The sequence below is a fragment of the Rana temporaria genome, chromosome 4 (assembly GCF_905171775.1).
Source record: "Rana temporaria chromosome 4, aRanTem1.1, whole genome shotgun sequence".
NCBI lineage: Eukaryota > Metazoa > Chordata > Amphibia > Anura > Ranidae > Rana > Rana temporaria.
In genome coordinates, this window is record NC_053492.1 from 53,422,269 (window position 1) to 53,448,539 (window position 26,271).

The 26,271-nt window shown below is 43.0% G+C and overlaps 1 protein-coding gene across 2 annotated transcripts in view; it reads right to left on the reverse strand.

Annotated features, from left to right (window-relative positions):
- Positions 1 to 5,038: 5,038 nt before the first annotated feature.
- LOC120936220 (cytochrome P450 2G1-like) overlaps positions 5,039 to 26,271 on the reverse strand; it is a 73,650-nt gene continuing 52,417 nt past the window's right edge. For both annotated transcript variants that reach the window (XM_040348413.1, XM_040348412.1), the window contains 3 exons: positions 18,223 to 18,410; positions 5,846 to 5,987; positions 5,039 to 5,758 (listed from right to left, as the gene is read on the reverse strand). In XM_040348413.1, coding sequence (XP_040204347.1) covers positions 5,568 to 5,758; positions 5,846 to 5,987; positions 18,223 to 18,410 — 521 coding nt within the window. In that variant the 3' untranslated portion in view covers positions 5,039 to 5,567. The remainder of the gene's footprint in view (positions 5,759 to 5,845; positions 5,988 to 18,222; positions 18,411 to 26,271) is intronic.

Here is a 26,271-nt window from a genome sequence, read left to right on the forward strand (position 1 = left end):
TCCTACATGGGGAGGGTGGATGCAATCCAATGACGTCATTGCACCTGGAAGGATGGTTTCAGCAGGGACTACACCGTGCTGCCCGACAGTTACTGGGGGCCGACCCATGGTTGAGTCTGAGCCATCTGGAAGGGTGCTCCTGGTGAGGATGGGTGCTGCACTTGGTCTTGGTCTTTTTGCCAAGTTCTAGTCTGGCCTTCTGGCTGGCTGGTGTAAGTGCTATCTCTGTCAGCGAGGACCACTTGACGTTGCACCTGTCTGCACGTTTTTGTGAACACTCTTTATGTGTGTGCACATTTTTTCTGCACCGGGTGGAGTTTTTTGGGTGTGTTCACACGCCATAGGCTTTTCAAAAAAAAAAAATGAAGTCATTCCCAGGCCATGAAGAGAGTGGCACCACACTGGGTAAGGATAAAAGTAGGGTAGTTAATTAAAGACAGAGTACTTGGAAGCAGCAGGTTGAGGTTAGCATTTAAGTCAACAGAGTCAGATTCCGAATGTAATTTACTGATAAATAGTTTTGTACAGAGAAATTATTAACTTGGGGGGAGTAAAGGCTTAACTAACACTGCCACTCTCCAGTAATGCTGTACAAAGGGGTTATGAAACACTGCCAATGGCCACTAATACAGCATGAAGGGATTAATTAACACTGCCACTGGTTATTGCTGCATAGGTGGCCATTTGCGGTGTTAATTAACCCCTTCATTCTGCATTAGTAAGGGATTATTTAAACTGGCACTAATTTGGGGGATAATTGTGGAAATTGGCACCAATGCTGTGGGTTATTATTGCAGAAACTGGCACCAATGCTGTGAGTTTTTGTGGAAACTGGCACCAATGCTATTGGTTATTACTGCATAACTGGCAGCAATGCTGGGTTTAATTACTGTAAAAATGGTTTATTACTGTGGAAACTGGCACTAATGCTACGAGCTATTAACCATTTCAGCTCTGTTCTTCGTTCAGCTCCAATGCTGGGGGGTATTACTGCAGAAACTGGCACTAGTGTTGGGGGTTGTTATGGAAATGGCACCAATGCTGGGGGTTATTATTGCAGAAACTGGCACCGATGTTATGGTTTATTATTAAGTTATTATTGAGTTTTGGAAGGAATGAATCAAACCTATTTTATAATGTTTTAAATATTTTGTTGTCTTTAAAAGACACAGAGTGATTTGTAATAAACTGTGGGGGGCACAAATTAGCATTTTCTCCCAGGCACTGGGTGGATGACCTTGTCCTGGTACTGCATATGCTTTAGATGCCCATCTCACATACACTGCATATACTTACTGTATGTTCCCTTTGCTCCACGCACTGCTCCTTTAGCCAGCTGTAATGAAGCTAAAAATCTTCTATTTCGGAATATGGGAGACCATGTGGCATTCACCCCTTTCAACCACAAAAGCTGCCGAGGCAGAGAAGAGTTGTATTACGTTAAACCATTTGCTTTGCCTTGCATGGGCTATGCAAGTTCACCTTAAATAGAACCTAATATACAGTATATAAATGCAATCAGGCGACCAGATTATAAAACCCATGGGCGTAGCATAAGGGGTTGCAGGGGTCACAATCGCACCCCTGCCCCTGAAACCTCCCTGTCATGTTATCATATCCTCCACAAAGTCCAGCTCGATCTGCCATAGGGCCCCACAGCCACGCTCCACTACTGGGCTTCTTCTTTGCCTTCCACAGTCTACACCCCTTCGTTCTCATTGGCTGAGGAAAAGCTGTGAGCCATTTCCTAAATGGAGAGGAGCACGGGGCGAGAACAGCCCAGGATGTTGTCTGTGCTGTGTGCTGGCAACATGGAATCGAAAACAAACTCAGCAAGGCAAGAGGAGGAGAGTGCCGTCCTGTAGCCACGATGGGACCCATGTCACTGTTTAGGTAAGACACCACTCAGTGTCTCCTAGTTACCAGCTAAGATTCTCTGTACCCCCACCCTCAGGTGTTCGATTACCCCACTTCCCTGACAACTGGAGAAAAGACATACACCACCGGGAGGTGACCCTCTCCCAACACCTGCCAACACTGACAGAGAAACCTTCATAATTTGCTAAAACAAATCCCTAAACACCCATTCAGGGGGGCCTTGAAGGGCTACAGGCTCTAGATTTTGAGTCATGTGGCTTTGCCCTCCCTGATCTAAGTATCTTGGCGTGCAGTGGATGTATCTGCACATGCGGTGGAAGTGGTAGGTGGTAGTGGGAGGGGGGCCCAGGTCAACTTTTGCATCGGAGCCAACAAGCTTCAAACTATGTCTCTGATAAAACCCCTTCTGTCATCCTCTACAACCAGAGGTACCAAGCTGTGCTGTACTTACGTAATAGTTGTTGTGTAAAACCCAAATACAGCTTGTCTGACTGTGCAATATTTTCAACTGCATCACTTACTGTAGGTCATGGCCTAGGACATAATTTCCTCTAGGAAAGCCACCAAGCCCAGGGATGCTACAGGGCACATTTATAAATCAGAGAATGTGACATTCCCCAAACATTCACTGGTAGTAAATAAATTAGTGTAATTTAAAACACATGTACCTGGATAATGCATCTGCAGTGCATTATACAGGTGTATATCACTGTAAGCATATACAGTATATTGCACTGGTAACTGGAACTGGCAGGTCATACATCACACTACAATATTTACAAAACGTATTTCTTCCTGTATTTAGCATCTGCAAAATCTTTAACTAACTAAAAAAACTGTATCATCTTGAGGACACTGACAGCCAGTAGGCACAGAGCACTTAAGCCAGCCATAGATGGTTTGAATCTCAGTCGGTTCTGCAGGAACCAGCTGAGATTTGATCCACTATGGGCTGACTGATTGTACCCAAGTCGATCCATTGATCGACTTGGCTACAACCAGCATGTCATATTTTCAACATGCGATTATTGCCACTGTGTGTTCTCCTGGCAGGGGTGGCTTCCCACTCCCCTCCCCAGCTCTGTTAGAGGGTTTCTCCTATCAACACTGACACTGAAAATCAAGCGATTTTCTTTACTGCAATCCGTGGTTGTAGGAAATAAAATCACATCATCTATGGTTGACTTTAGACTTTTATGGGTCATCATGGTTCTCAGATAATTCTTTATCAGTGCAAATTTGTTGAACGACCTTTCTCCCAAACAACTAGTGACCATCATGCTCAAATATATTCTAAGAGCTACATTAACACCTGAAAAAGTATGAACAAACCCTTCGTCATGTAATAAAAATGCCTGTTGAGATGGAGTTTGACATGAACGGAGCTTGGCAAAGGCTGCAAACTGGGCAATTTCCTGAACGAACACACTGCTGAAGTCTCAAGGGAAAATACATTTCATTTTTTCATAGGGGAAGCCTTTTGCCCTCTTATTAATCTGTCACAGCATACAGCTCTTAAGACTTGTATATCTGCCAGCAAAGCATCATGCATGCTGCAAAAATTAAACCATATGTTGCATTTGGTACCACCCATTTAAATGTATAGGGATGCTTCACAACCTCCCTGCAACCGTATGTAAGGCACACCCTTGGGGTGCCATGGTTCAGCCCAATCACCTGTTGAACACCCTCTACCTGTCAAATGATCCAACATGGCTTTTTTAGAGAAGCGTCATTGACTGGCATTTGTGAGAAGGACCTCTAATAACTTTGTTAATTTACATAAGGTTTAATCAATTTTTTCCATTCAAATTTCCATTTCCATTTTTCCTTCAAAGTTTTGGTTCACTCTGGTCCAAAATAATTTTTCCCCAATAGCTCTTAGAAAATCAAGCGAGAGGTCTAAAAACGAACGGTTTCAAATAAAATTCTAGGGGTGCAAGACCAACTTATCTTAGAACACAAGCATTACAATATGTACAATTTTTCCTGAAATTATATTCACAGATTTTCCTTTTTTCAAGGAAAATTTTCCATCCTGCTCTTTAGAATTTTCTCATTGCTACGGTTGAAAATGTTCATTGCGTAACTATCTATCTCCTATCAATCCCATACTGGGGAGCAGATAAAGACTTAAAAAAATATATATTTTTAGTGTGCCTTATAGAAAAGAAATATACAAATCAAAATAAAAATAATCAAACTTTATTACAAGTCTAAAGGCATCATAAAAAGTAGTAATAGTACATCAATGCCAACTTTCCACCAGAATAGTGATAAATATCACATCATGACTTGCGCAAGTCATAGCTCCAAAACCACAATCCTAAATAGGCATCATGGGTCTACATGTTTTGCCATAAAAATAGCTTCATTGCGATCCGATGACCATTGAAGTAACCAAAGAATAGAAAATGATATATTATAATACGAGTACATAATTAAATCAAACATATTCTGTATATACATCATTTAATACAAAGAAAAAGAGAACATTTGATCCCACCCCTTTTATACCTGGGTTTCTTTATGTATAATTTTTTCTCATATTGGGCCAGATTCACAAAAAACTCCGGCGGCGTAACGTATCGTCTTTACGTTACACCGCCGCAAATTTTTAGTGTAAGTGCCTGATCCTCAAAGCACTTACCTGTAAACTTGCGGCAGTGTAACATAAAGCCGTCCGGCACAAGCCCGCCCAATTCAAATGGGGCGTGTACCATTTAAATTAGGCACGCTCCCGCGCCGGACCTTCTGCGCATGCTCCGTTCGCAATTTTCCCGACGTGCTTTGCACGAAATTACGGCGGCCCGACGTGTTTGTGAATCGTGACGTGCGTAACGTACTTACACCGAAAAAAAAAATTCAAATTCGACGCGGGAACGACGGCCATAATTTAACATGGGCTGTGTAAAGTTAAGGCATGAAAAAACATGACTAACTTTGCGACGGGAACAAAAGACTTGCGACGACGTAAGGAACGCGAAAACCTTTGTGGATCGCCGTAAAACCTCATTTGCATACCCAACGCTGGAATACGACGCAAAATCCCCCCAGTGGCAGCCGAAGTATTGCATCCTAAGATCCGACGGTGTAAGTCAATTACACCTGTCGGATCTTAGGGCTATCTATGCGGAACTGATTCTATGAATCAGCCGCATAGATACGACAAGAGATACGACGGTGTATCAGGAGATACGCCGTCGTATCTCTTCTGTGAATCTGGCCCTATATTCCCAGCACACAAGCTGAAATCTCACTACCTTTGAGGCTTCTGGAAGATGATTATTGATTGAGTGATCGATACAATATCCTAACTGGGAAAGAAGCAGTAATTTTTATTTACATGCTTTGACTGACTTCAACACTATGGCTTAAGTATTAGTGGTCATTTGAAATCTTTTATTTTTATTTTTTTGATCACCACCAACACTCAAGTTGTAGTATCCGCCATAGACAAAGTAAATAAAAAGTGGTATCAGGAGAAAGTTATAAGACTTCTTGAGAAAAAAAATATGTATTTGGGAATATGATAATGAGGAATAGTAATGAGGAAATGGGAGTCTCAGTCTTTTGAGTAAAGAATGTAAGAACCTACAGAATCAAGTGATCATTATTAAGAGCTGGAAAGAGCAGTATTTTCCTTGTTCATTGGAGTAAGTCTTCCAGTCTTCGTCTTTTGTGTTCATTCATTTTTTTGTTCTGGGAATGGCTCTCAGATTATAGGTGAGCCCCTGTTTATGGAAGGCACGTCGAAGCACCTCCAGGTTCAGTGTGTCGGTGGGGTTTGCACGTTGGAAAGAGAATTTTTGGAGCAGAGCAGTGAGGAATAGGAAGATCTCCATCCGGGCCAAACCTTCCCCTGGGCAGATCCTCTTTCCTGTAACAACCAAAGAGAAGCAGATAGAAGATATCACATGGCCACATTACAAACCACTATGATTTTTTTTCTCTCTCTGTTTCTTACCTGTGGAGAAAGGGATCAAAGCTTCCTGTGGATGGAACTTTCCATTTTCATCCAGGAAATTCTCTGGATTAAAGTCATAAGGTGACTTCCAGTACTCTGGGTCTGATAGAGCAGAGCAAAGGAGAGGAAATACAGTGGTCCCCTGTAACACAGTGACAAGGAAGACATTTATGGCACAAGCATTTTTTCATATTGAGCCCAGCATTAGATCTATGTGTAGGTCTTGGAAACAAATGTATTGCATCTTGTAGTGCAATAAACAACTTTGGGAAATTTGAGTACATTTGTATTTTTAGATCCTTCAGTGGTAATAATAAAGTAGCTTTAGGGTTCCCCAAAAAAAAAAGTGTCTAGGTGGCACTGTGCAGCGGGCATAGTGCAGGACTGTGCTGAGTCAGTCACCACACAAGTTTAGCTTGCTTAATTTCAGCCAGAGTTTATGTAAAAAAAAACACATTTGATCCTCATATGGATCATTTGTCATCATCTGTCCCACCCCCTGTGAGAACCATTTCTCCTCCTTTGTCCTTCTACCTATGTGTAAACTCTGTTTACTATACTTCACTTATGAATGAACAAAGCCAGTGATCAGTACCGACCATGGACTCAGTTCATTCAGACAAAGAAGGGACAGATAAATGACATGCTCTCCATCCTGACATATCCCCAGCAGCAGCCTTTGGGTGAAGAGAGCAAGGGAAATGTGATGGACAGTCGGGGGTGATCAGTGCAGGGGGAGCAATTACAAGTACCAATCTCTCTCTATTGTTTTTCATGAAGCAGCTGAAAGACATGGGAGTGGGAGATGGAGAAGCGGCTATCAGCTGCTTCATGGAAAGCCATAGAGGTAGATTGCTGCTTGTAATTTCCCCCCACCCCCTTACTGCAAGAGGTACCAGGAGATTTTCCTGGGGCCCCCTACTGGCCCCAGGTCCTCGGCAGTGTCCAAGTGCTCAAATGGTCAGTTTGCTCCTGCTGGGACTACATTAAGGTAGGGGCCTGGAGCTGCAGCTCCAATAGCCCCTACATTAATCCAGACCTGCCTAGGGTGACAATGCTATACTTTAATAGATACCGTACAGTTAGTGAACGTTGTGAGCCTAAGACAGGAAGTGTATTCCTGGCAGGATCGCAAGAAGAAAATAAAAGAAGAGAAAACAAGTCATCAACTTGTGGGCAGGTGTAGTTCAACCTCCATCACCCTCCATGCATAAGTGGCGTGGTAACAGCAGTTGTTATGCAGAGAGGATGGTGGAGAAGAGAGTCTATTGTTTCTCTGAGGCCTTTGTGGGCATCATCAGGGTGGCAGCCATCTGATTGAATGCAGCTGCGCTGTATGACCTCTGTGGTCATCTTTAGTGAGGGCAGTTCTAATTAATAGCACTATTTTCACTGCAGTTGGTGCACATTTGTGAAATGGTTAGGTCAGCAACAGGAACCCGCTGGTGTGGGACAGTGTGGCTTGCATAAGAAAAGGTTTGAGGGATAGAGAAGGGACAGATTAGGGATCTTATGCCTGAGATGCTGCCTTGGACCTCTTTTCTTTTGCCTCTTGGAAGCCCTTGTTGCCACACCTCTTACCAACCACTTTCTTTGTCAAATACTGTTGGGTATCATAAACTAGCTAACATGTCTTCTACAGTATTGGGACTGTGTTCTACGAATTCTCCTGTAAAGTACTGCCGTACTGGGTTCAGCCTTGATTTTCAGGTCCTCTTGCCACGCTTTTAGAACTTTGAGTTATTACATTGTGCTGCATTCCTTGACCTGCATTTGCATTTACTCCAATTGGGTACCAAACATTTGGCCCCTCTTACAAACTGTTAAGCTGCAGCATATAACATTTTAATCCTTGGGTTTATTATCTCCTCCTCTAGTCAGATATACAGTACATTTCCACGGGGTGATAGGCAGGTAAATGTATAGTTTTTAAAATAAGGTCAAATTGTTTAAAAGTTAATAGTTTACTAGAACATTCTGTATCCATATCCAGCACAGAGACATGCAGAAATGCTGACCAAGCCATTTAAAGTTCACTATAGTCTTTCCTTATATATCTCGCCAACTCGTTTCAGCATGATCAGCCTGTTAACTCTTTCTATGTTATTGATGTGTAGATGCCCAGACTATATTTAGCTGTGTTGTTGGACTGTAACACTATGACTAATTTGCATACCCCAACATTTTTTAAATGTTTTCAAGGACATATACTTACATAGTTACATAGTAAGTTAGGTTGAAAAAAGACTATCAAGTCCAACCTATGTGTGTAATCATATGTCAGTATTACCTTGTATATCCCTGTATGTTGAGGTAATTCGGGGGCTTATATAATAGTTTTTTGAAATTATCGATGCTCCCGCTTTAACCACTGCCTGTGGAAGGGAATTCCATATCCTTACCACTCATACAGTAAAAAATCATTTACGCAGTTTAAGGTTAAATCGCTTTTCTTCTAATTTTAGTGAATGGCCATGTGTCTTATTAAATTCCATTACGCGGAAAAGTTTTATCCCTATTGTGGGGTCACCAGTATGGTATTTGTACATTGAAATCATGTCCCCTCTCAAGCATCTCTTCTCCAGAGAGAAGAAGTTCAGTATTTGTAACCTTTCCTCATAACTAATGTCCTCCAGTCCCTTTATTAATTTTGTTGCTCTTCTCTTACTCTCTACAGTTCCAGCATATCCTTCCTGAGGACTGATGCCCAGAACTGTACAGCATACTCTAGGTGCGGCCAGACCAGAGTCTTGTAGAGTGGGAGAATTATAATTTTATCTCTGGAGTTAACCCCTTTTTTACGCATGTCATGCTTTGCTTGAAACAGCTTGGCATTGCATGCTATTGCTGAGCCTGTCATCTACTAGGACCCCCAGGTCCTTTTTCACCCTAGATTCCTCCAGAGATTTCCAACCACAGTGAGTAGATTTCATTCATTTTTCGCCAACCATATGCATTATTTTCCATTTTTCCCACATTAAAACTCATTTGCCATGTAGTTGCCCATCACATTATGTTGTTCAGATCTTCTTGCAAGGTTTCCACATCCTGCAGAGAAGTTATTGACCTGCTGGGGGGCAGGGCTTAGACTCCACCAAGATGGCGGTGTGATCCCTAAGCTCCAGCACACAGCGGGATAACACAGCGGCTCACAGCGACCAGAGGCATCAAACAAAGCGCTCTATATGGCGGTTTGCTTCCCCAGCATCCCAACAATATGCACAGGAAGCGACAGGCGGAACACCGCCCGAGGAATCTGACAGATTACTATACACAGCCGCTGCCACCTCATGGGAAAGATGGCACCGGCTCTTCCACTTCCCAGCGAACGGCTCACAGACGTCCCCAGAGCCACAACGATCAGGCATTCAGATGAGCTTCTGACTCTGGGGAGACAATACAGACCTCCTCACCCCTCAACAGAAGCCCAGCTAAAGCTTGCTTTAGGGTGGATGATCCAGGGCTACAGCAATGTGAGGTAAGGTCTAATGCAGACTCACAGGAGGATACCAGAGAACTCCCTGACCCCATAGTCTTATTCCCCACGCTGCACCAGCCAGTTTTGGACACAACACTTAAAGATATGCTTATCTCATTGAGAAGCACTATCCACACTAACATGATGGCCTGTATGAGACAATTCAGTACAGAACTTACTGCAGTGGGTGGCAGAGTTGACCATATTCAAACTAGTATGCCATGACCATAAATGATTTAGTAGACACACATGACACAGCAGAGGAAGAACAAACATGGATCAAAGTAAAATTTGTAGATTTAGAAGACAGGTCCAGAAGGAATAATGTTAAAATAAGAGGCATTCCAGAAACAGTACAACCTTCTGAACTGTACTACTGCAATGCTTGCTATGCCTGATCTCCCTGCTATTGAGGAGTTATTGCCCTGCTTAGCTTAGTATTGTCCGCAAATACAGAGATTGAACTGTTTATCCCATGCTCCATGTCATTTCAGAATAAAATAAATAGGATTGGTCCTAGGACAGAACCCTGGGGGACCCAACTTTCCACCCCTGACCATTCCGAGAAATCTACATTTATCACTACCTTGTGAACTAGTCCCTGTAGTCAGCTTTCAATCCATGTACTCACCCTATGGCCCATGCCAATGGACCTTACTTTGTACAGTAAATGTTTATGGGGAACTGTATTAAATGCTTTTGCAAAATCCAGATACACCACGTCTACGGGCCTTCCTTTATCTAGATGGCAGCTCACCTCCTCATAGAAGGTTAATAGATTGGTTTGGCAACAACAAGTCTTTATGAATAAATGCTGATTTCTGCTAATGATAAAATCTTGTATATAGTACCTTATCATCCCCTCCAAAGGCTTGTATACAATTGATGTTAGGCTAACTGGTCTGTAATTCCCAGGGATGTATCTTGGCTCTTTTTTTAATATTGGTGCTACATTGGCTTTTCTCCAATAAGCTGGTACCATTTCAGTCTGTAGACTGTTCGTAAAAACTTGAAACAATGATCTGGCAATTACTTGACTGTGTTCCTTAACCACTTAAGGACCGCCTCCTGCACATTTACATTGGCAGAATGGCACGGCTGGGCACATGCGCGTACAGGTACGTGCTGTGCTATTGTCCAGCCATGGGTCGCGTGCGCAACCCGGTCCGAAGCTCCGTGACCAGGACCGCGGGACCCGCGGACCCGATCGCCGCTGGAGTCCCCCGGAGCTGAAGAACGGGGAGAGCCGTGTGTAAACACAGCTTCCCCGTTCTTCACTGTGGCGCGTCATCGATCGTGTGATCCCTTTTATAGGGATACACAATCGATGACGTCACACCTACAGCCACACCCCCCTACAGTTGTAAACACACATGAGGTCACACATAACCCCATCAGCGCCCCCTGTGGTTAACTCCCAAACTGCAACTGTCATTTTCACAGTAAACAATGCATTTTAAATGCATTTTTTGCTGTGAAAATGACAATGGTCCCAAAAATGTGTCAAAATTGTCCGAAGTGTCCGCCATAATGTCGCAGTCATGAAAAAAATTGCTAATCGCAGCCATAAGTAGTAAAAACATATTTTTTTAGAAAAATGCAATAAAACTATCCCCTATTTTGTAAACGCTATACATTTTGCGCAAACCAACCGATAAACGCTTATTGCGATTTTTTTTACCAAAAATAGGTAGAAGAATGCATATTGGCCTAAACTGAGGAAAAAAAATGTTTTTTATATATTTTTGGGGAATATTTATTATAGCAAAAAGTAAAAAATATTGATTTTTTTTCAAAATTGTCGCTCTATTTTTGTTTATAGCGCAAAAAAAATAAAAACCACAGAGGTGATCAAATACCACCAAAAGAAAGCTCTATTTGTGGGAAAAAAGGATGCCAATTTTGTTTGGGAGCCACGTCGCACGACCGCGCAATTGTCTGTTAAAGAAACGCAGTGCCGAATCGCAAAACCTGGCCGGGTCCTTTAGCTGCATTTTGGTCCGGGTCTTAAGTGGTTAAGGATCCTCGGTGCAAGCCATCTGGTCCAGGTGACTTATTAATGTTAGGGTTTTCAAGTCTATTACTAATTCTGTCCTCTGTTGGCCATGAGGGTGCTTCCTGAGGATAAACGTTGCAATTTTGGTTACTGAAGCCCACCTGATTCCCTTGTGAAGACTGAGGAGAAGAATAAATTCAATACCTTCGCCATCTCTCCATCCTTAGTAACCCAGATTCCCTCCATCATTCTTTATGGGACCAATATGATCTGATTTACTATTTAGGTAATTTCTTGGTATTTTTTTACTCTCCTCCGCTATGTGCATTTTGGGCCAGATCCACATAGAAATGGATCGGCGCAGCGTATCAGAGATACGCTACGCCGCCATACCTTACCTGGCGTTCTTTCGAATCCTCAAAGATTTTGCGCCGTAAGTTACGGCGGCATAGTGTATTTCTGGCGGCGGAATTCAAATCGGCGATTAGGGGGCGTGTTTCATTTAAATGAAGCGCGTCCCCGCGCCGAATGAACTGTGCATGCTCCGTTTTGAATTTTCCCGCCGTTCATTGCGCGAAATGACGTCGCAAGGAAGTAATTTTTTAAACTTAGACGTAACTTACGTCCATCCCGATTCACAGACGAGTTACGCGAAAAAAATAAAATTTCGACGCGGGAACGACAGCCATACTTAACATGGCAAATCTAACTATATGCCGCAAAATACCAGCTTTAACTATACGCCAGAAAAAGCCGAATAGAGACGACGTAAGAGAATGCGACGGCCGCGCGTACGTTCGTGGATCGTCGGAAATAGCTAATTTGCATACCCAACGCGGAAAACGACGCAAACTCCACCCAGCGGATGCCGAAGTATTGCATCTACGATCCGAAGGCGTACGAAGCCGTACGCCTGTCGGATCAAACCCAGATGCCGTCGTATCTTTGTTTGAGAATTCAAACTAAAGATACAACGCGGGTAATTTGAAAGTACGCCGGCGTATCAGTAGATACGCCGGCGTATCAGTAGATATGCCGGCGTACTCGCTCTGTGGATTGACCCCTTTGTGTTCTATCTTAGCCACCCTGATTGCACCCTTACATTTCTTGTTGCATTCTTTGTAAAGTTGGAATGCTGATGATCCCTCAGCCTTGTATTTTTTGAAGGCCTTCTTCTTTGCTTTTATATGTATTTGTATGTTGGAGTTAAACCACCCAGGACTTTTATTAGCTCTTTTACATTTATTTTCCATTGGGATGCACTGGCTAATGCCCTTATTTAATATTCTCCTAAAGCATACCCATTTCTCCTCCGTATTCTTTGTTCGTAAGATTATATCCCAATTAGTATCTTCTAGCAAGACTTGTAGTATAGGGAAGTTGGCTGTTTTGAAATTTAGTGTCTTTGTATGCCCCTTATATTTCCTATTAGTCTGAAACTAAATAACCTGTAACCACTGTTTCCTAAATTGCCCCGTATTTCCACATCCATGATCAGGTCTGTATTGTTGGTAATCAGTAGGTCTAGTAACGTTTTGTTTGTAGTTGGAGCATTTACAAACTGACCCATGAAATTGTTCTATAAAAAATATATGGTTTTTACTTAAATTTGTATAGTGACCAAAGGCCTCTCTTGTTTACTGCACTTACTCCCAAGTTTGTTTTTCTTTTAGTCACATAGATAACAGGTGCCCTGATTTCAGGGAAAGGATCTCTGGCCATCAGGTATTCTTCTTCTTCCCCTTGGGGATCTTTCTACCCTAACCAAGTACTTGGTCAGGCGTTGGTTGGTCCCTAGGGAGTAGAGTCCACCTGGTTTTGACTTAGGTGGACTAGAGTGGTCTGCTCATGTCAAGATCCTTGTACCCCAGGGGAGTTCTGGTATTGAGTGCCAATTACTCTACCCTGGTACACATTTTTCTGTACATTGTGATTTCATTTTTTTGTTCACAGGGTTTTGATAAGCACAGCACCACAGAGCTGGTAAGCTCCAAATGGTTTGTGACAACAGAGCCTCAGAAACAAAAAAGAACACAGGTGCACACACTTAATTTTAAGACAGAATTATAAATATAGTTGAACTTTCAAGTTTCCATTAATACATTCCTGACATGTCATAATATACAGTGTAGGTGCTGTATATATAATTGATAGTAACCAGATTCAGGAGACTTACCCAACTTGGATAAGTAGCAAAATGTCTTCAACATTACAGAAAAAGTTCAGTTGAATGTGACTAACTACTACTAGCTATAACATGACCTGGATAAATGTGATCATTCACAGACATATCTCAACACTGCCTGTGCCTCTTTCCCACCTTCTATTGTGCAACGCCTAAGGCCCCGTACAGACGACCGAACATGTCTGCTGAAACTGGTCCGCGGACCAGTTTCAGCAGACATGTTCGGTCGTGTGTAGGCCCGAGCGGGCAGGATTCCAGCAAACATTTGCCCGCCGGGCCTTTTCTCAGCGGGCAAATATTTCTGGACTTGTTTTAAAACAGCCCGCTAGAATCCTGCCCGCTCGGACATGTTCGGTCGTCTGTACAGACCTACCGTACATGTCCGAGCTCCCGCCATCCCTCGCATGCGTCGAATGACTTCGACGCATGCGTGGAAGCATTTAACTGGCAGGGCCGCCCACGTCGCCGCGTCATCGTCGCGGCGACGGCGCGGACACGCCCCGCGTATTGTTTACACGCGGATTTCTGTATGATGGTGAGTACAGCCACCATACAGAAATCCCCGGGCATACATGTACGGTGAAAACGGTCCGGCGGACCGGTTTCATCATACATGTATGCTCGTCTGTACGCGGCCTAAGGTGTGTGCTATCTCATAAATATGGGAGGTGGAGATATAGGGGTCCTAACTCCACCCCCAGGTTTTTTAAGGCATAGCAGCTAGGCACTAGCATGCTACTGACATTGTCAGTGACCAGGGAAACAATCCAATCTGCTATCGCATAACTACCATGTACACTGCAAGAGACTTGACTATGTCACCCCCTTTTAATGGGTGGAGTCCTCAGGATGGTCCATAGACCATGTCTACCAATGAAAGTTGTAGAACTAGTTTGATTAGAAAGAGTGTTTAAATGTGGTAAAAAAAAGGTCATTATGCGTTTTGCCAATATAAAGGACAGCCTAGCTGATCTATGATGTACATGGTACTAGAAAAAAAAACACATGTGTAAACAAAAGAAAAGATATCCTGCTACAGGCTTTATTTCCCAGGCTTCCACAAATGGAGCTGGTCCTCTGTAGTTGTAGACCACTAGGTAGTGTCTATAACCGAAGTAAAGAGGAGAACCGCTTCAGCCAATTGAAAAGCCTCAAGAATGTTTATTTTACAACAGTAATTTTTTGGGGGTTTTCAGACAAAAAATATACAAATAGCAGCCAGAAAACTGCTCAACTGAGGTGACAAAAAGGAGCAAAAAAAAAAAAAAAGAAGAAACTGGTTTGATATGTTTGTGTTGCAGGTATAGGATATATTCAGCAGTTATATTTGGATACGGTTAAGGTTACAGCAGTCAATCCAAGGTTTCCAAGAGCAATCAAAAGCTGTGAAGTTATTCAAACTAAAAAAGGATTTTTCAAAAGCATAGTGTGTGCTGATTAAGGTTACAGTGTTAGACAGATTAGGTTAGAACTGTGATTTCCACCATCTTACTATGGTATAATTTGCTGCCTATAGTATGCGGGTGACTATGGTGCAGCACTTAGTTGGATAGTTATCAATTCCCAGATTTAGAAGAGCTAAAGCTGGGCAGAAAGGCATAAGAATCCCTGTAACATACAATAATTTATTTTTTTTCGCTAATAGCTGCTCAGACTTTTACATGACCATAAAATATGGATCAAATTACCTATCGGTCCCACGCTCCCACCAGCAAAGTGGAGAGAGTGGACAAGGGATATTTGGGCTAGACTAGAGGGGTGAGATACCAACAGCCACTTACAGTATTTTCTGCTCCAGTTCTTAATGGTTAACACAGTGTGAAGCATCATACACAGATTGAAATGCTATGGTCCATTGAGTAGGAGTGAAGCTATGGTTCAGGTCTGTTTCCCATTTAAGTAAAGGTGCAGTTTTAACAACGAACAATAGTTTGTCTTGTAGCAGATTGTAAAAAAGGGAAAGGCCTTTATTGATTTGTGAGGAGGAAGTGAATAATTTTCATACTTTATGATGGATAGAGAGTGTTGGTAGCGGGTGGGAAGAGAGGAAGTAGGAAATGTGTATAATAGTAAAGTATTCAGATTTCAAAAGCCCAGATTCCTCCAGCAGGTCCACTACCTGTTTGGATGTAGATTCCTGTAGCACGTCGGCAAAGATAATATGTGACAACATTTTAGTTGAGAGAAATGCGGAATAAATAAATCTAAGAATGAGACTGAGATTGGGGATGTTATTTTTGTGTTGAGGAGGACTGAAAAAGTCTCCAAGTAAGCAAATAGGCTTGAGTAGGCAAGCAGAGTATGAGTGTCAGAAATGTATAGACATCTGGGCTTGGCACTAAGGCTGATTCAATACTCAACCACAGTGTATCGTTGGTAGGCTCAAAAAAGTTTATTAATCCATCCAAAAAACAAATCTACCTATCCAAGGTTCACACACCCTCAGCGTTTTTCACTCAATGAAGAGTTATGAGTAAGCTCTTGATTGAGTGAAACACCTTGGGGTGTGTGTACTTTGGAACAATCGTTTTGTTTAACCAAATGTTCTTAAAGTTTCTCAGTACAGTGGAGCAGTTTTGATTTTTCTTTGGAGTGGTTAGGTTGGTGTAAACATGACTGAGTCAGTTCAAGCTAAGCACACCTTCCAATGGATTGTGGGGGTGGAAACCTTAGCTACTGGAAATTGGAGGGAAGGGGTTTAACCCCAGCAAGGGAGTGAGAGTGGAAATGACACTCCAGTATGCAGCTATTACCCACATTGTGTTGTGACACTGCAGCTTACCCTGCCAGTCATGTGTCGGGCATGCTGGCAGTTGTACCCTTCAGTGTTGAACCCTACTCAGAAAAAAAGAATCTATGCCCAATTGCCCATGTGTGTATGCTGTTACAGGGACCAGATTACCCAAAAAGGTTTACATTCTGGGGAATTTCTTCACTTTAGTTGGACTGAACAAGCCACTCAGGTGAGCATTAAAATATTTCCCACCAAAAACAACAATTGTGATTGATTCTTACTAATATTTTAAGCTACCTAAAAATGAGGAAGTCCAGGTAGATTTGGCATCCTGCCTGGAGGAAATACAGTCCTGGATGGGAGCCAATTATTTAAAACTTAATGGCTCAAAAACAGAATGTATTATTATCAGTTTGACTGATTTTCCTTCTTGGCCGGTTTTGTTTATGCCATCCCCGACCCTGGCTACCCAGGTTCGGGACTTGGGAATCATTGTGGATTCCAAATTGTCATTGAAGGCGCAGGTAAATCAGGTGGTAAGTGCATGTTACTACCAACTGAAACTCCTGCGCTCTACATTGCATTTCATTGACGAGGTGGACAAAGTCCAGGTGATCAATGCTTTTATTGGTAGTCGGCTGGACTATTGTAACGCGCTATACATAGGGTGTCCAAAAACCCTTCTGCATAAGCTTCAACTGATCCAAAATGCCGCAGCCAGGCTATTAACGGGTGTGGGTCGTCTGGACCATATTACACCTTCTTTGAAAGCCCTGCATTGGCTACCGTTTGCTGAACGGGTCTTGTTCAAAGTGGGTTGTATCGTCCACAAAGCTATCCATAAGATAGGCCCAGGGTATCTGCAGGAAAAATGTACCTGTTACGTTCCCAACAGATCACTGAGATCTGCTGATCAGGTCAATCTGACTGTCCCTAAATTTAGAAGAACTAAATGTGGAGGGAGGACGCTGGATGCACAGGGTTTATTATTCTGGGACTCTCTACCTCTATACATAAGACGTGAGAAGGAGTTATTAAAATTTAGGACGTTTTTAAAAACTTTTCTATTTTTTCAAGTGTATGGCCCTAGTTAGGGTAAGATATTAGTATTTTTAGCTCTTTTAAATGTTATTATGTGGTTTTATATTGTTATCTTATAGTAATGAGAGATGTGTTTTGTATTTGTATATGTTGGTTCTATGAGCGCATAGAGGCCTTTGGGTAATGACTGCGCTCCCAATAAGCATTTTAAATAAATAAATAAATAATATCCACTAGATAGCCTACAACCCCAATGAATAAAAATGTGACCACAGACCAAAAAGTAAAGGCGGCACCCTGCACCCCTCAGATTTTTTTTGCAGAGGAGTAATTTTCAAGAAGAGATTAGCCAACATGAGAGTTACATAGCAAGACCCATGGATTCCATTTTTTAAAGGGACAATCCACACAAGGTGATATTGCAGTTATTGGTGGACTTTGCTAGGCTCATGTATATGTGCGGTTCTTGAGAAAGAGGGTACAGTTTACTACAAGTGGTTGGGCTACCTAAGCAAGACCATCACACTAGAGATTTGAAGACCAGTTGCAGCTACAAATGATATGATATCAGGTATATTTTCTTTTTCATCAGTGGGACACTTTATTGCAGTAAACTAGGGGAAAACTTTTCATAACTTAAAACATAGCCAAAGACTAGAACGTAATGGTGGGCACACTGCAATTCTCATATCTTAACCCCAGAGGAGAATCAGACCAAGTCAATCAGTTTGGATTGTGATTAAATGGTAAGGTATGTTCTCATACTCTTGACCCATATAAACCAATATCCAGCTAAACCTATAATAAATGTGAAAACATAGAGGAATTTAGTTATACAGTAGTGTGATATTTATCGTATTACATATACGCGCTGAATAACAGCCTAGTTTAATCAAGACACTGCCCTAACACTCATCTAGAAAAGTGCCCAGATGGTTCTCACCTTGGGGAGAATAAAGCCTCGGAAAGTGGTGTCTTCAGTCACTACACGAGGAAGCCCCATTGGAGTAAGGTCTATATATCTCATAAACTCATGCATGACGGCATTGGTATACGGCATTTGGAAGCGGTCGGTCATGCTGGGCAGTCTGTCTGTTCCAATGACTGCATCTATCTCCTCCTGTATCCTCTCTAAGAAAAAAAGTAAAACATACCAATGTTTATTCATAAGGGGAATTAATAAAAAAGTACAGTTGTAAATTATCTAAAATTTACTGTAGTCATTTTTCGTGATGAGTGATTATTGAATTCAGAAACAGACCAATTTCCTTTTTTTCATTTGTATATTTAAATGTAGAGTCCCCTGATATGAAGAAATCACATAGATTCAGAACTCCTGAAATCATGATTTGTGAATTGTAGGATTCTTTACCGACTGAACATGCCATGCAGACAGTGCCGGCCGAAGACATTGTGCTGCCTGGTACCAAGAATGAAATGCTGCCACCCCCAAAAAAAAATTACGCCCACCAAAATGCCCCCACATCCATTATTTAAAAAGGACCTGTTATGGCTCTATTCATGCAATTAACCCCACAGTGGAGCAGAGAGCAGAACGGGAGGAGCGGTCGGGCGACAATTTGCCCCACAGTGGAGTGGAGAGTGGAGCTGGTGGAATGGGATGGTGTGCGGGCAGGAAATTTGCTGCCCCCCTGAAAGTGCTGCCTGGTACAATGGTACCATCAGGTCCCATGGTAGGGCCGGCCCTGCATGCAGATATTAGGCAGAAAAAATGCAATTTGCTTATCATGAGTAAGAGAAAGTCACAGTTATGTAAATCATGATGCCTGTGCAGTTCTTGACTGTGTTCACAAATGTCTGGCACAGAATAACCCTTACTGCAGTCTTTTACCTTGTGACTTGTTACAAAGTTACACTGTGCAGTCTGATCACTGGGGGAGAGGAAACACTTTTGCAGCAGACTAATGACATCATCTACAGTTAGGCATACATATTGGAGTTCACCTCAAGGACTGATTTTTAGTAAAAAAAAAAAAGAAATAGAATGTAGGAATGTCAGGAATGTAGATTCTGAAAGGCCTACTTTAAAGTGGTTGTAAAGTCAGAAGATTTTATTTTCTTAATGCAGTCTATGCATTTAGATAACAAGCCTTCTGTGTGCAGCAACCCCTCTTAGCCCCCTAATAATTACCTGAGCCCCATCTAGATCCAGCGATGTTGCACGAGAGACTCAGCTGTCTGGGACTCTCCCTCCAAGCTTCATCTGCTGTCAATCAAAGTCAGTGAGCCAATGAGGAGAGAGAGGATGGGACCAGGCCATGGCTCCATGTCTAAATGGACACAGGGAGCTGTGACTTGGCTCAGGTGCCCCCATAGCAAGCTGCTTGCTGTGGGGGCACTCAACAGGGAGGGGCCAGGAGCACCAAAGAGGGACTTGAGAAAGGGAGGCTCTGGGCTGCTCTGTGCAAAACCACTTCACAGAGCAGGTAAGTATAACATGTTTGTTATTTTTAACAAAAACAAAACAAGGCTTTAGTGTTACTTTAACTTTTTTTATATTTTAATTTTCACTGTTGTCCCTTTCCAACTACTTCTGGTTTAGAGGGCATTTACAAAAAAAACTCTGTTGAATAAAGCCAGCAAAAGTTTCATATGCTCCCTGTACAAGGAACATTCTTATACGATCTTATCTTGCTGGTATTACACCCCTGAGCATCTCCATTGTATGTGCCATTCACTTCTAACCTATATTGGAGGTGTAGAGGGGAGCTGGGTACCTTTTTTGGATATGCTCCAATATTGTGACATTTTGGAACACTTAAAACTATGTGTGCAAGTTAGCCATTCAAAGTCACTTGTCCTATGGCCTTGAGATCAGCTTTTAAAGGTTGACGTGTTTCACAGGAAAACCCTGCTTTATTAGTGCCTCAGATCTCAATATAAAAGTGCTGTAACAGTACACATAGATAGATTATCATTAAATAATTTTATACAGAATCTCAAAAATACATATTATGGCCCAGATTCACAAAGCACTTACGCCGACGTATCACAACAGAAAGTAGGGTAGCACAAAGGCACTGAAAGTTTGGGTTTGGGATTGCAAATCACTTTTATCTGAGTAGGGTTGTCAGCTACCATGGCATGAGAATTGTTTTATCACAGAGTGATGATAAGTGGTATTTGATCCAAGGATTCCAGGTTTTTTCGAAAGCTGGAATTTTATCCCTTCCTATTGCTAGCATTTTGGCATGAGACATGAAAACATTTAGTCTGGATTCAGTCTCGGGTACCTTTAGGTCAGGGGTCCTCCACGGATTTGCGATTGTTTGCTTAGCCGCTGTGCGGAGTTGGGTAAGAAGTTTAAATTGTCTATAAGTAATACAGTCCGGTCTTAGATTGAGCAAGGCTGTGGCTGGGTCAGGTTGAACATTGAGATTAAACATTCTGGAGGAAACTCCAAATATTTTCTTACAATATATCTGTGACAATGGGCAGAACCACCATATGTGTAAGTGGGTGCCCGGGTCAAGGCAGCCTTGAAAGCTTTGCGCCGTTTGGTTTGGAATAAATTTGGCCAATCAGGAAGGGACGAGGTACCAATGAGTTAAAACCTTATAGTTGGTTTCTACCGCCAGGATGTTTGAAGAGGAAGATTTTGTTGCGGACCAAATTTTAGACCAGTCAGCCATATCAAATGTTCTATCCAGGTCCTCCTTCCATTTACGGGCATATGGGGGTTTATCAAGACCAGGGTAAGTTGAAATTTGGGAGTATAAAGAAGATATCATACCTCTTGAGTGGGGATCCTTCAGACAGGCTGATTCAAAGTGTGTGGTATGTGACGGGGAGGTAGTAGTACTTAGTAATGGTGCATAGAAATTTTTGATCTGGAGATATCTAAAGAATTTGGTAAATTATAGGTGTCGCGAAGGGTAGGAAATGTAAGGAAGGACGTAGAAGATATTAGGTTACTAAGCAGTGTAATGTTCAGAGAGGTCCAGACCTTGAATGATTTGGGAAAGACCTATGCTGGGTAGAACGAGGGTTTTTTGGAGAATGATAATAAACGGTTGTGGGGAGATTGTAGTTGGTGTTTGAATTTGAGTTTGTCCCATAAAGATAGAAAATATTTGGTGATGGGGTTACGCAAGGTTTTGCATTCCTTGGGGAGGAGCCATGGCATATAGATCATTTCTTTCTGATGTTTAGCATTTAGCTTTGGAATTGGTTTCTCCTCATGTTCCCGGCATATTTATACCACCAACCATTCCCTTCTCAGCCTACTTGAAGGTGAATATTTTCTTTATTTTTTTTATAATTAAGGTTGTTTCACATAAACATATTTTTTGTACTATTTTGTTTATCCCTTTTCACATACCCTCTTCTCTATCCAGTATGGGTCTGATAAAAATGAAATGTCATTTATTCGTTATGATGTTTGATATGTGGCATATATGTATTTTTGAGATTCTGTATAATAATGATAATCTGTGTTCTGTTACAGCACTTTTATATTGAGATTCGAGGTCCTGATAAAGCAGGGTTTCCCGTAAAACATGTCGACCGTTACAAGCTAATCTCAAGGCCATATGAACAGTGACTTCAGACGGCTAACTTGCACACATGGTTTTAAGTCTTTTTAATGAATATGTTATATTTCTGTGTATGTGCTTTTGTTATGTGTCAGCTCAACCACATCTTCCACCTTTTTGTTGCTCTGGACTATCTGACCTAAGTTTTATGTGTTGATCTTATCTTTACCTCTGGCCTCTTGCTATTCTGACTTTAGAAGTGAAGGGTGCACTTTGATTGTTAGGAATCCTGATGTAGCACCCTGGTGTTGCTAACAAATTTAGTTCACCAGGTGGTAATTGTCGTGGTTAATTGTTAGAAAATCCACAAATTCTTTCCTAAGTCTGGATTTGCTGCACCTCTCTCTTCTGTCACTAGGTGGCACTGCTGCTGGTGACATTAGATTGACAAGAGCATAGCAAGGTCTGATTATGAGTGGATGGGGTGTCTTAGCAAATTGGCAGGGATTTCTTTAGTCCCTTGGCCTGCTGGGAGAGCCTATTTATTCAGGTTGAGTCAGATGATTGGTGTTCTGTGCAACCTGAATGGCTGTCTGAGTGGAGGTGTGTTATGTCGTCCTGGGCGGCTAGGCTAGAAGCCTGAGGCCTATCATGGGGACACCTGGCTGCTAGGCTGCCTGAGGCCTATCCAGGAGAAGGAGAAGCAGCATAGGGCTGGGACTTCAGGATTGGAGTCCAACAGAGTTTTGCACCGGTTGAGCAGGGTGCAGAACCAGTCGTGGTTGGAGGTAAAGGGGAAGCAGTCGCCACTAAGGGACAATCGGCCTTATTACCAGAGACTACTTTGAGTAAACCTAAAGAAGTACCAGAGCAGACTTCTCACCACCCGGGGAAAGTGAAGAAGTGGGAAAGCTTCAGTGAGTGCCAAGCCAGGGACCCAGCGGCTTAGCAGGGGTAATACTTAAAGCGGGAGTTCACCCGAATTTTTTTTTTTTAAATCGAAGCAGTACTTACCGGTTTAGAGATAGATCTTCTCCGCCGCTTCCGGGTATGGTCTTCGGGACTGGGCGTTCCTATTTGATTGACGGGCTTCCGACAGGCTTCCGACGGTCGCATACATCGCGTCACGAGTAGCCGAAAGAAGCCGAACGTCGGTGCGGCTCTATACGGCGCCTGCGCACCGACGTTCGGCTACTTTCGGAAAATCGTGACACGCTGTATGCGACCGTCGGAAGCCTGTCGGAAGCCTGTCAATCAAATAGGAACGCCCAGTCCCGCAGCTCTTACCCGGAAGCGGCGGAGAACATCTCTCTCTAAAACGGTAAGTACTGCTTTGATTTAAAAAAAAAAAAACACCTGATTCTGCTTCCCAAAATGAGCCTCAATCTAATGTTAAAAATTTAGTTTTTGGGTGAACCTCCACTTTAAAGAGTATACAGCAGGTTAGCTGTGGAAGAGCTCAGGGGATCCCATGACAACTGGGATCTGAATGTCTAGTGCGAGACTGGGAGCTCAGTGAGTGCAGACCTACAGTGGGATACTGTGAGATAAGAACAAAACTATCCGGTGTTACCAAGAGTTATGTGTGAATATCTCTACTGACTGTTATAAGTTCAGTTACCCTTAGGAGACAGCGGCCCTACCAATACAGAAGTTGCATCTGACTGGAGGCTTTCAACTGTATAGCTGTATACCTATTGTGTCTCGGAGTCTGCCAATTACTATTGCATCTGCTTAACGGTGTCCTGGTCCTAATCCTCTCTCCTACAGATTTTGTTAAGAGACAATATATCTGTTTTGTTCGCATTCAAAAAGTGACTGGTGCCCAATCCCACCAGTGTTTCTCAATTCCAGTCCTCAGGCCCCCCCAACAGGTCAGGTTTTCAGGATTTCCCTCAGATGAAAAGGCTGTGGTGATTACTAAGGCAGTGAAACTGATCAAATCACCTGTTCAAAATAATGGAAATCCTGAAAACCTGACCTGTTGGGGGGGCCTGAGGACTGGAATTGAGAAACGCTGCATTACACCCACCATGCTTCGTAAACCTACTCTACCAAGAAGGATGTCAGCTCTCCTTGACTCTGGAGGTCCCCATTAGGCCTTTAGAGGTCCGGGAGGCCACTATATTTATATTCACTCGTGATTAATTAACAAACTTCCACCCCCACCCTTATAACAGTATAAATTTGAGTACCCTTAAGGGATCAGCACGTTGCTGGGGGAGCATGTTGCAGGAGCTTCTATCCTTAAGGCTTCTTTCTTTAAGTGATTTTTTCTACAAGTGATATGCACTTCAAGCTCTGCACTTCAGAGATTTCACAAAGCAAACTGCACTGGAAAGCACCTAACAGGCTGCAGGTGTCCCTGTCTCTTTATTCAGCTCTCCTTCCACTCTGAAACATGCGCTCTTTACCACTCCTTCTGACAGTTGTGTCCTCTCGCCTCAAACTCTCTTAAGTTCACCCCTCTTCTCCATCCCACTGCTTATACTTATCACCCTGCCTTCTGTCCTTTCCCTATTACTGCTCCTACCAACTCTTGCTCATTCTACATCCATATACTGAAAAAATCTCCAGTACTCCTGCTTCTCCTAACCTCTGGTGACATATCCCCAAACCCTGGGCCTCTATCATCTATCTTTGCCCGAAGCTCCCATCTGACTATACCTTCTGGCAGCAGCCGCAACCCACAGAACCTAGTCACTATTCTTCTTCTTCCCCAAACCAGCTTCCCCTTCTTCTGTGCCGGCTGGAATGCACGCTCTGTCTGTAACAAACTCACTGCCCTCCACAACCTCTTTATCACAAATTCCTCTATTTCTCTAAGGCCCCGTACACACGGTCGGACAAAACCAATGAGAATGGACCGAGGTTCAGTTTCATCGGTTCAAACCGACCGTGTGTACGGCCCATCGGTCTGTTTTCCTTCGGTCCAAAATGTTAAAACATGCTTCAAAACCGAACCGATGGACCGCTGCCCGATCGATCCAAACCGATGGTTAGTACACAAAAGCATTGGTTCAAAACCCGCGCATGCTCAGAATCAAGTCGACGCATGCTTGGAAGCATTGAACGTTTTTTCAGCACGTCGTTGTGTTTTACGTCACCGCGTTCTGACCCGATCGGATTTTGAACTGATGGTACACACATCAGACCATCAGGCTACTTCAGCGGTGAACCAATGAAAACGGTCCGTCGGACCATTCTCATCGGTTTTGTCCGACCGTGTGTACAAGGCCTAAGAGTTTCTGTCATCTACCGGCCCCCTGGACCAGTATCAACCTTCCTTGATGACTTTTTTGCCTGGCTACCCTACTTTCTTTCTTCTGAAATCCCCACAATTATTCTCAGTGACTTTAACATCCCTGTTAACATTAATACTACTATTACTTCTAAACTTCTCAGTCTAACCTCATCTCTTGAACTGAATCAATGGATATAGGCTCCTACTCACTCGAACGGCAACACCCTTGACCTTGTCTTCTTCTATCTGTACACTCCGTGCAACCTCCCCAACAATCATCTCCCACTCTATGATCACCACCTTATAAATGTTGTTCTCTCCCTGTCTTCCACCTCCTCACTCTCCAACCACCCAACAGTTACCCGTAGAAACCTTCACCACCTTAAACCTTCTCTTCTCTACACTGCTACTGATCACCTCTATGACAAATTCTCACCCCTGTCCTGCCCCAACCTAGTCACTTTCATCTACAACAGCTCACTGTCTCCTCCCTAGAAAAGCTTGCCCCCCTCACTACACGTAGAATCAGACCCCGACCGATACAACCCTGGCAAACAGACGACACCAGAAGTCTCAGAAAACGTAGCCGCGCTCTTGAGCATCTGTGGCATAAGACTAAGTTCCAGGAAGACTTTAAACAATATAAATCTGATCTCCTAAAATACTATTCCTGCCTCCACATTGCCAAACAGACCTATTTTATCAAACTCCTCATCCAGTAAACGTCAACTCTTCTCTACTTTTAACACTCTACTGTGTCCTTCACTGACTCCATTCTCTAATTAACTCACTGCCCAGGAGATCGGCAATCACTTCAAAAGTAAGATTGATACAATTCATGTCCATAAATACAATCATTACTTCCCTCATTCAACCCTGCTAGTATTAATGAGGTTGCTAAACTTTTATCTAACACTCATCTAACCACCTGCTCCCTGGATCCTGCTCCCTCACAAATGCTATGCTCACCCACTGACTCGATTCTACACTCTCTAACTCACATTTTCAACATCTCCCTTTCTTGTGGCATCTTCCCAAACTCTCTAAGGCCGCGTACACACCAGCGGATCTATCCGATGAAAACGGTCCGCCAGACCGTTTTCAGCGGACAGATCCGCTGCGCCCGCTGCCGGATTTCTGTCTGATGGTTGTACACACCATCAGACAGAAATCCGCGCGTAAACAATACGCGGGGCGTGACCGCGCCGTCGCCACGACGATGACACGGCGACGTGGGCGGCCCTGGAAGGTC